Here is an 11,109-nt window from a genome sequence, read left to right as displayed (position 1 = left end):
GTGGCGGGGGTGGTGGTAGGGCTGAGCTGCATGGGGGAGGGGGAGGTGGTGGTATCATGTCACTTGTTCCCATCACGTTGTCCATATCTAAAATGTCCAGGTCATCCTCGTCCCTCAGGTCTGTGAAGTCCATTTCTTTGATCCGCAGCTCCCTGGGTGTAGCCATCAGCTGATCCCAGATATAATCTGACTCTTTCTTAGGCGGTAACGTCGATGAGGCACCGGTTGATGATTTGTCCGTTTGCTGCTGCTCTTTCGAGGCCTCTGCCTCAGGATGAGATGTCAGGCCTTTGACTAAATCTCCAAACTTCTCTGCCACGGCTCGCACACTACCCTGGTTGTCCAGATGTCCCACCTCCATTTTCTTCACATTTTCTTCTCTGGCCTGTCTGTGAGCCTCCAGTGTGGAGATCCTACTGGCCAAGCTAGCCACCGAGGAGTCACTGACTTCTGTCTCCTTCTCACATTTACATGCTTCTTTCTCCGTCTCTGCTACATTCTCTTCATCGTTGCTGGCTGTCTTCTGAGCATAAAGCATGTCCAGCATGAAGCGCTTGCTGTTGAGTATTTTGTTACACTGGTCATTCACATCTGCGTCTTTAATGCACTGGGTCCATTGGCCTGTTGATCCACAAACAATTTTGGCATTGAGAGAAATATACATAGTTGGTTATTAAAGTAAGTGAATGAAATTAGCATCAATCTTACCTCCTTCAATGTCATTGCTGAGTTTCTCCTCCCGCTCTTCCCTCTCCAGAGTGCTACTCGTGGAGGAGATGCTGGATGCCGAGCAGTTGTCCTTTTCATTCACTTCCTCATTCTGTCTCTCCTTCTCGCTCAGCAGTACACTGTCTTCTACATCCCTTTCTGTCGGCTGCTCCTTCTCAAACTCTTCCTCTAACTCAACATTCGCCTCTGCATCTGGCTCTCCCACCTCTGCCACATCTGACACCTCAGCTTCTTCTACCTGCTCTTCTACCACTACCTCATCTGTGCACTGTTTCTGTTCCTCAAGTTTCTCCTGCTCTCGACTCTCTTCTTTGTTCATGTCCGACTGTTCATGTGACGCCGTCTCTGCCGTCATTTTCTGGTCTCTGGGCTCAACAACGTCCTCTGTCTCTGCAGGCGACTCTGTCTGAGTCTGCTGCTCGTCTGGCTCGGAGGGAGGCATGGGGGAAGGTTCCGATACTATTAACTCTGGCGCTGGACTTTTGGTCCTGGTCTGCGGGTCATAGTTTGGCTCTGAGATGTGTTCTGTTCCTGGAAGAGAAATCAAAACAACGTGGAAAAAAAAAATGTTACTTTAAGTACTTCGATTATATGCCCTTATATTATCTGATAGTCTTCAGAAACATTCCTTGTTTATAATTCAAACAGCTTTAAATTGTTTCCTGACATATCCTTAATTACTGAGACTGTAGAAGTAATTGACAAAGCATGTTACCGTGGTTCATGAAAATACAACGCATTTGTAGAACATATTCAAATCTTCTTTTGGAAGTATATTTTAGAAAAATAAACTACTGTATAATTAAAAGAAACCTAAAGTTACTGAGGCCTCATTAAGGCCAAAGGAAGTTGGAGTTAACAGGAAAAATACCCCACACTGTTTAGACAGACTGTCTGTATCTGTTTTCCTACAATATCCCAGTTTCACTTAATGTGTATGTCTAGAGTCACATTCTCAATAACTCATTTAAAGTGGATCTGAATCAAATTTCTGATCAATAATTACCCAGTAATGTGTTAATGCCAAGTCCACTGTGTGTAACAGGTGCACTGACAGCCAGCATTGTCTCTGCCAGCTCTGCAAGCCAACATTACACTCCATTCGTACTCATATCACTCAGGTACTAATGATGAAGAAATGCTTGGCGAGCGTCATTTACCTGGCGTCTGGTGTGCAGTGGTAATGGTGTCTTCCTGTGAGAAAATGGATGACGGTGTGGTGCAGCGGGAGGCTGACCGGCTGGCAGGGTTGGAACTCAAACATAAAGTGATTTCTGTCCGTCCTCTTGTTGGCACTCTGGGACGTTCTCGCTCAAACTCCTCAGCAGCTAGCCTCTCTACTGCCTTGTACCTGCAATAACCAAATGTAGCTTTCAGATGTGGTTTAAATGCACGCTGATCTGGACTAAATGTTGTTTAAGTTTGACAGTTGTGGTATAATAAGGTAGATGCACACATGCAAAGGAATGTGTTGTTTAGCTTTATTTTCTGAAAGTTGTGAAAATGTTACTCAAATTATCATCCTATAATAAGCCTTCAGAGAAATTGATAAAGTCAAAAATACTAGACACTATATTGGACAGAAATTCCTCCAACAGTGCTAAAAGTTCAGTCAGCTTTTAGTGAACAATGCTAAGCAAATAGCATGACATGTTTGTGTAATTATGGAAAAATGGATCTGTAATCCCTTTACTCAGGGACTCAAATGATGACAAATGATGTCCTTTTGTTAAAGTTGCCAGAGAGCTTACTGACCCCAGTTCACACATTCTTAAAAATTCCATGATCCACGTTCCAGTTCACAGAGGTGAAAAAAAAAAAAAAATGAAGGCATAAGAATGAGCTATAAATTACATGGCGCACACACTCGCACACGGACACGGTTGGAAGGGAGATAACCGGACCACATCCATGCCGAAAAACAATTACACACTTGTCTAGTTAACTTTGCGACGTCTTAATGGTGAGCAGGCCTGAAGCAGCTCTTACACCTATAATTCAGCCAGAGGCTGGGTGCAACTGACTTTACATCTGCTTTCAATTTTAAAATAGGATCTCAAAGCATTCACAAACCTCCTTAGATGTTTGATCTATCATCACATCTGCAGCATTATTGTTTGAACTCATGAAATAAAGCAAACTCACCTTTCCTCTCTGGCTTGTCGTACTTCTTCCCTCTTGTCTACATAATTTTGACTGAAATAGAAACAGAGTGTTGTCAATTTAGCATATAATAATATTTATTTTAAACCTGATGATTCCTTAACTAAAAATCAAATGGTAAGTGCAGAGAAAGGAAGAAGAGCCTCATAAAAAGATAAGTCACCCGAGTAGAACTCCTCCTGCCATAATTCAATATATCTAATGATGCTCATGATAAAGACAGCCCAGCTTGTATCAGACTCACAGGAGATTTGCGAACATCTCTCCCCTGAGTCAAGACTGGAGACAAATGTTTCTAAAAATCACATGCCAAAATGGCTTTTTTGGCCATGCAGCTGCCTACGGTACAAAGAAAAGAAATAATATGTTATGTGTATTTATACATATTGGTAAGGTGAGACTAACTTGAAGCGGTTCCTCTCTTCTCTTTCGATTCTCTGCAGACGCTCTTCTCTTTCCAGACGTCTCCTCTCTCTCTCTGCAGCCAGAGATTCCTGATGCTGTCTGTACGATGAACTCAGTAAGCTCCCTAAAGGTCTAAACGCCAAAGAGAAAGAACAAATATGATAACATTATCAAAAATTGAGTGATCGGTTTGTGTTTTGATTCAGGCATTTGCCCATTTGTTCAAACAGGAGCTTTACAGATGGATTGAGTTACAGTTGATCAACCATGTCCACAAAATGTTCTGCATTAGCTGTGGAAAAAGTTGAGATGCCAACCTGTCAACCGGTTTGGAGTCTGGTGTCGGGGTTGCTGAACTAGTGAAGCGATGGATGGGTGATGCGGGAGCCTGGTGCCTGCCAGGGTATGGAGTGCCATTGGCACTGATTCTGTTAAAAGAGAAGGAAAACAAATGCTTTGTTCTCTCCTAAGACATTTTTTCCACTGAAAGACAGAGAAGAGGTCTGAAGATCAACTTGGAGAATCTGTGATGTGATGTGATGCAAAGTGAATTCCAATGTCTTACTGCTGAGTTTACACTGAGACATGACTGTGTTGAGTAAAAGAACAGCGCACTAAACATGCCATGGCATCAAACTCTGAAGGGTGCATTGCTCACATCTGTACATGGGGGTAATCTTTCATAAACTGATCTTTTCAGCAGGCCAACTTTTTTCTTGTAATGCCATGTTGGATTTAACAGCAAATTATGCACATTTTGTCCTAGAACGCTTGCACAACACATGTAAATATTATTTACACATGATGTGTTGTGCAAGCGTTCCAACTATTATTATTTACTAAATAATAATAATAGTTGGAATCGATCACTGGAAACACAGTTGTGCAGAGACGTCATATGGTTTGTCTCTGCACACTCCTGTCTCCACACCTGACCTGTTGGCTACCAGCCTTACCTTTCAGCCCAGCAGGGCTTTCTAGCTGAGTAAGATGTAGGAGAGCTGTTTATGTCTGTCAGACTGAAGATGAAAGTGAGGAAAAAAAGAGAGAAAAACAGTCAGGTCAGAAAGTCCAATGACAAAACAATTAAATGTTAGTCACGCTAAGAAGACAGTGAGAGCAGTCGAAGTTAGGAGGGCTGCAAGACACAACAACAGAGCTGACAGGGGCAAAGCTATCTCTATCTGCAGTACTGAGTCAATGTGCTATCAAGAAGGCAATAAAATGACTTCTTACTTTTTATTGTTTGACATTCAGAACAGGGGATCGCTAGAGATACACAATGAGGAACTGCTGTGCCAGTCCAGATGTGTTTCTGTTGCTACAGAAACAGTGACTGTGACTCATGCTAATATTTTGAATTCCTTAATGCTTTGAATTAATTTATTGACTTGTCTTGGATTAACTGTGGTGCAGAGGCACAATGAAAGACAGATGAGTACTAAATGTTCTGCAAAATAATGCCTTTCAGTCACTGAGAAAAGGAAGTAATTATGACTTTCCTTTTTCTGGTACAGTATGTCTTTGGAGACGGATGCAACATAAATCACATCTGAAATAAAAGCCACCATGATCAAGAAAGCATTTTTTAAGGATGAAGGAGGTAAAGACAAAATAAGCTCATAGGACGCAATTTAGCAGAATAACATATTCCAGAAAATATATAGTATTTTAGTGTTTGGAATGACTGCTTTTACTCGTGTGATGTTTGTAGGTGTCTATGCTGTGCACAGTGAGCTACAAAGAGACACAGACACCAGTGATGGGGAGGAAAGTGAGTGTCCACATTGTGAGGCGTAATGATCTGGACGTAACACAAGTAGATGAACTGTAGCTCCTGCCCCTATACCTGTGGTGCCTTTCTCTGTCCCGGCCCTTCTCACTCTCCTCGTCCCCAACAGACACCTGGCTCTGGTTCAAATCAGGGGAAGGAGGGAGACATCGGGGGGGAGGGGAAGGGGGGGAGGTTGGGGTAGACTGACACTGAGGGCGTGCCGAGCCTGGCACTTTACTCAGAGCAACAGGGAAGACACAGTCAGATGGCTGGGGAGGAACACGCCAAGGACTAAGGGTCCTCTTTTTAGGTGCAACGGACACAGGAGAAGATGTCCTGGTCTTGACGCTGAGATATTTTCTCTGCCCTTCAGGGTCACTGGCTTTAGGGAGGATGTTGGCCATACACTTTAAGTTCAGACACATGTTAGGAGTGTCTGCTACAGCTGGAGCCACACTAGGATGACAAAATACAAGAGAGTCCAAAGGGAGTGAGGAAGATCATACTTTCAAATGGAAGAAGAAAAACTAGGGAGATACTGCATGAGGAAAACGGGGAAACTGCTTAGGAAACCAGAAGGCCTAAAATACCTGTGATTGCCCTGTCTAGTAGAGGACTCAGTGACTGGATGACTTTCATCATCTGCCTCTTCCTCGTCCTCCTCATCCTCATCCTCCTCCACCTCCTCCTCCTCCTCCTCCTCCTCCTCCCCCTCTCCTTCCTCCTCCTCTTCCTCTTCTCTGTGGTGAGAGGAGGGGTCGAGGTTTGAAAGGAGGAAAGGGAGGATGTAGGCAGGCAAGAGGGAAGACAAAGTGGACAATATGAAAACACAGAGAATAAGAATGGCCAGGAGAGACAACACACACAGAAATGACAAACACTAAAAACACGCTTGTGAAAAAACATAAAAGAAGTATTAGTGTAGAGGAGAGACAACCACTGGAAGATGTACAAGAAGGTTAGTCGGTTATGACAACAGCCTCAAAATGTTAGATACTGATATGCACAGGCAACAGTTACAACTACATGTCTATGGCAGCATTAATACATAATAACATAAAACATCTCTAAGTGATTTGAATTGAAGAGAAAAAGACTGAATTCAATAACAAGAGTTCGAGCTGCTAGAAATATCTTGTGTGTTTGAGCTGATCTGGAATACATCGTCATACATGAGTCTGTGGCCAGTTGGCTATTTGGATCCCTCCTGGTTGTCTGGATTTCATTAACAATATGGAAAACTTCAAAGGCAGCTTGGATTTCCTGTGGTGAACTGGAAGAAGCTCATATGACCTGCTGGACTGAATTTAAGTACACCTAAAGACCTGAGTCCTACCAGGAATATTGGTGCATGATATGCTACTTAAAAAAAAAGAAGTTAGTTTAGTTTTTGATGATAATAGATTGAGTTATGTGGAACCAGGAAAGACAATAATCAGTGGTGCATCAAATAATTTCCAGTTTAACATTCCTGCCTTGTTTTTGTCTTGTGATGCATTTTTTATAATAAAAAAAATGAAATAAAGGCTTAACATAATTTCCATAAAAGTAAGTTTTTCTGGTGCTTTTATAGGGTACAGTCCAAGCTACTGTGCAATTAAACAAGATTGCAATTTGCTTCTTGTCTGAATCACCAGTCGTGGTTTCTCTCAGTTTGTGTAGTCACACGAGTTTGTCACGTCCAAAACAGATGACGTTGTGGACTTGAATGCACTCTCACTGACAGAAGCGTGAGGCAGAGAGCACATAGCTCATATCATGTGTTCACACAAGCTTCCTATTTCCATCGGTGGCAGGAGAATGTCTTTGACAGTGGGAAAATTAATTTAAATGTCACTTTCCAGCAACGGTCTCCTCTTTGCCTTTTTTAAAATGACTATATAATTAAATTCTCTGCTTTGGCTTGTGACAGTATCGACGCATCTCTCCAAGACTGAAATATAATGCAACACTTGCAGTCAAGCTGTTTCCTGTGAAACAGAGTAATACTCCACAGACCCAGGAATAATTTGTGATTCCTTTCTAGCTGTAGCTATCTCTCAGGGTTTAAAATATACAAGATCAAAACAAACCCTCCCTGGCTAAACCAGGATTAAACTGAGTTCAAACTAAAAAGGGAGTAAGGATAAAGTTTCTTTCTCTTAAACATCGTCCACTTTTCTGTTTTTCTCCATCTTCCCCTTGCCTCACCTTTCACTGATGTCTTCAATGCGTTGGCCACCGAAGGCCTGGAAGCTGCTTGCATGAGTGTGAGGGCTGCAGGGTGATGCTGGGGCAGAAACGTGGCCCCTACTATTCTGCAGAGAATGTCTCCGGCTGCGTCTTCTCTCGAGGCCGCGCCTCTCATTGGTGCCGCCGACACTGGCCCGCCGACGGTCCTTGCGGGCGCTGGGAGGCAACTGGGTTTCCTCGTCTCCGTCCTCATGGCGAAGAGTCATCTGGGTCAGAGATATCAGAGAGAAACTGAGTAAATAAACTGCACACACACTTCCTTTCTGGCTGCTGTATGGATGCAAGAAAAGTCACATGACCTACAATCTATTATGAAACACACATGTCCATTGAGATGACATTAAGGCTAGTTGTTATGTGATAATGTGGGCAGGGTAGGCTTCCTGACCTCGTAGATGTTGAACTGTTCCACAAGGTCGAGGTCAGTGCCTTTCCTGCTTAGGTGTCTCTGTGCCATGGCTTCAATGCCCTGCTCCTCCAGACAGTCCACCATGTCGTAGTACGAGTCCTGGTCTGGGAGGCCTGCCAGAGTCTGAAAAACAAACACATTCAATAAAGAAACATGATAAGCCTTGTCTCTGCAATGTTTTTAGATTATTATGATTTTAGATTAACTGAAGGAAAAGATATATTGGTATAATAAAGTGAGACAGAAACCATTTTCTTTAATTCTCATATTGAAATATAATCTGTCACCAGATATTCTATATAAATAAATCAATCAGTATAATTTAATACACTTATATATTGACTCCAGTGTAATTGGATCAGGTTTTATCTGTGCACTATGAAAAACAGGGCAGATTAATTGTACACATGATACTGTAAACTGTAATCTTTTAGAGAGCTTGACCATCTTTACGTTTTCATTTTGGTGACACTTGATTCAATCGAGCTAACAAAGTGGTCTGGAAACAATGCTGCTGCACCTCACACTAACACACTTTTCTTCTCATCCAGATAAGACACCCACATGTAGATTACATTTTAATACAACACTTAAACCCAGAGAAAGAGAATATATTGTAAAGAAGCAGACCTGCTGCTAGTTGTTAAGTCTTAGGTGGTATTCATTCACTGACCTTATTGATGAGTGTCATTGCATACACCAGCAGCTCTGTATCCACTCCATCCTTTTCGTCCAGGATCTCCATGACGTTTGACCACAGCTTTGTGTCTGAAGAAGCAAAAGTCACGCAACACACTGCATATCACAAGACAAACTGCACAGCATCACACAGCGACCTGTATTTTTCCATAGACACTAGATTATAATAAAACACAAACTAGTTTGTCATGTCGCGTCTAAAGCAGGAGGAGTAAAGTTAGTGCAGTCTTCCTTTCGAAAAGTGGCAGTGGATTAACATCAGGGGCGACTTAACATCCAATGAGAGAGAAGCAGCCCTGTGTCTCAGCCACAAGGGTCAAGTCCATCTCCAGCTCATCAGGAGACTGCATATCAGGTTCCGTCTTCTTACGCAACAGCAGAAGTGATGGGATAAGACGGAGCTGAGACAGAGAGATACCCGACCCCCGCACACTAAAGCTCAACCTCCTGTTGTGTGTTACAGTACAATGTGGTGCCTTTTAAGAGCGACACGTAATCGAACCCCACTGCAGGCAGGAGTTACAGTCTCTCTCAATAAGCCTAGCTCTATGCATGAGCAGGAAGCTGCGCAGAACTGATCTGACAACTGTGTAACAGAAGACTGTGATCTGCGGTCAGATGAGCGGCATTACAGCCAACATGGATGGCTTGATTAGTGTAAGTGTAAGTGAAGAAAAAATCTACATTAAAATGCAAATTGTGACTGACTTTAACATACCAAAGTCCCTGTAACACACTATAAAGTGTACAGAATCTCCTATTAGAGAAGATATGCATTTATAACCCTGCTGGGTGGTTAGTCTGGACTCTTACCTCTTTTGGCATCCACCACGTTCACAGCTTTTATGAGCAGGGCGGCGTTGGATTCGGTGTACTCCACAAACACCAGCAGCAGCTTTAGGGCTGTCTTCACCACCAGACGGAACTACGCAAAGAGAAAAATACAGTTAATACAGAAATCACAAAGTGGCACCAGCCCCTAAATGCAAGCATATAACACATCATTTATTTAATTTTAGTTGTAAACTTTGTGTTTTTATTGTGCCAGCCCCTCAACTTCCAACATAAAATATCCATATCTCATAAAAGATTTTCCTGTCTGAACCATCTTGAGCGATTTGATGAGAACCTAGTGCAATGTTGAGACAACATTAAATAGATTTAACAGCTCAGGAGAAGATACCGATCTGTACTCAAATAGCACAAAGATAAAAATGCTAAACATTGAATAGTCTAATATTAGTCAAAATTTACACTCCTACAAAAATGTGAAAAAGGAGAGAGAAAACTAATAAAAAAAAGTAGGCCATAGACCTGATATGAAGCAAGGCTGTCAATGTTAATTAGCTTTAGAGTGAAAATCAACATCGTGTCAGTGGTTATAAAACCATCAGAGTTAATTTAACACTCCTGAACAGCTGCCACATCAGCACTACGATTGGACAAGAAACCCCCCAGTGATCACAGTGTAAATTACTATTGGCGATGGAGATTTGCCATATCAAATGATTGGGAAGACAGGGTTGATTTAAAAATAACAAGGTGGATGCCAAATATTATTTCAGTGTTTACACAGGAATGCAGAAAAATAATTAGAAGAACAGAAAACAGTGAGGGGATGAGAGTCAACATAGTTCACTGATGTGCTGCAAAATATGCTGCGCATATCCGACTCTGGCCACAAGAGGGCTGAAGTGGCCACAGTGACAGCGCATGTGATCATTTCAACTTTGTCAGTGCACAGATGGGGTTACTGAGTTGATTTTTACAGTTTATCTACTGTGCGGGCTGTAGTGAAAATTAATGGTCATATTCTTTACCTTGGATCCGACCAGGGTGTAAAGCCACTGGACCGTTTCATTATGAGATATGAGGCCGTTCATCCCATCCACGTACAGCATTATCTGACCAAGAGCTGGAGAGAGAGAGAGAGAGAGAAAGAGAGAGAGAGAGAGAGAGATGGGGTTCATTAGTCATCTACCATTTCAGTTTTGTTTTGTCATCAAATTTGTCTTGCTCAACATACAAAAGAACTGGTTGTGTCTCAATGATTGTGAAACCCTTGCTATGCAATGCAGGTGAAAATTATCTACCATATTATTATTTTTCTCTTCTGGTAATAAAATATACATATATATATGAACAGTCACTGACACAGATACATGCATAAACATTGTATTGTAAGAGAAACTGATTAATGCCATTCTTCTGCTATGGAGCTAAACTTTTCAAACAGTTACAGGTACAGAAGAAAAAAGTCAGTGGACACAACTGGAGGGAAAATATTTGAGCTGGGTGCCTCAGTGGATGCTGATATGACTTCCATCTGTAACAGGATACATAAATAAGAACATAATAAGAGCCAAGGGATCTCAATGGGGGGCAGTAAAAGTGTACAGTGGCTTCTGTTAAAGAAAGAGATGGGGGGAAGGGAGACAAACGGCGTTGGACTGCAGTGGAACAGATGAAAGCTGCCTTTAAATATGTACATTTTTATTTTACCAGCATCTCAGTGGCCCTCCACACATAGGGAGTCAATGCATTTACATAGAAGACCAGAGCAACAGGATGAGCTCAGCTTGAACCCACTGTAACTTCAGGTGATACATTAGCTGACACAGGGGGGGAAAAAAAGCTGAAGCATAAACACACGAACACATTGAAAGTGAAACATTTTTGGAAGTCTTGTTTGACTATT

General features: G+C 42.1%; 1 protein-coding gene across 1 annotated transcript in view; it reads right to left on the bottom strand.

Annotated features, from left to right (window-relative positions):
- fhod3b (formin homology 2 domain containing 3b) overlaps nt 1-11,109 on the bottom strand; it is an 84,041-nt gene that overhangs the window by 10,857 nt on the left and 62,075 nt on the right. The window contains exons 6-19 of the mRNA XM_027287163.1: nt 10,232-10,326; nt 9,225-9,336; nt 8,386-8,480; nt 7,692-7,835; nt 7,262-7,509; nt 5,662-5,943; nt 5,147-5,527; nt 4,254-4,316; nt 3,615-3,725; nt 3,298-3,429; nt 2,875-2,925; nt 1,890-2,080; nt 709-1,260; nt 4-621 (exon numbers count right to left, since the gene is read on the bottom strand). Coding sequence (XP_027142964.1) covers nt 4-621; nt 709-1,260; nt 1,890-2,080; nt 2,875-2,925; nt 3,298-3,429; nt 3,615-3,725; nt 4,254-4,316; nt 5,147-5,527; nt 5,662-5,943; nt 7,262-7,509; nt 7,692-7,835; nt 8,386-8,480; nt 9,225-9,336; nt 10,232-10,326 — 3,075 coding nt within the window. The remainder of the gene's footprint in view (nt 1-3; nt 622-708; nt 1,261-1,889; nt 2,081-2,874; nt 2,926-3,297; nt 3,430-3,614; nt 3,726-4,253; nt 4,317-5,146; nt 5,528-5,661; nt 5,944-7,261; nt 7,510-7,691; nt 7,836-8,385; nt 8,481-9,224; nt 9,337-10,231; nt 10,327-11,109) is intronic.

The sequence above is a fragment of the Larimichthys crocea genome, chromosome XIII (assembly GCF_000972845.2).
Source record: "Larimichthys crocea isolate SSNF chromosome XIII, L_crocea_2.0, whole genome shotgun sequence".
NCBI lineage: Eukaryota > Metazoa > Chordata > Actinopteri > Sciaenidae > Larimichthys > Larimichthys crocea.
The sequence above is the reverse complement of the archived record's forward strand: the minus strand, read 5'-3'. Positions and strand labels throughout refer to the sequence as shown.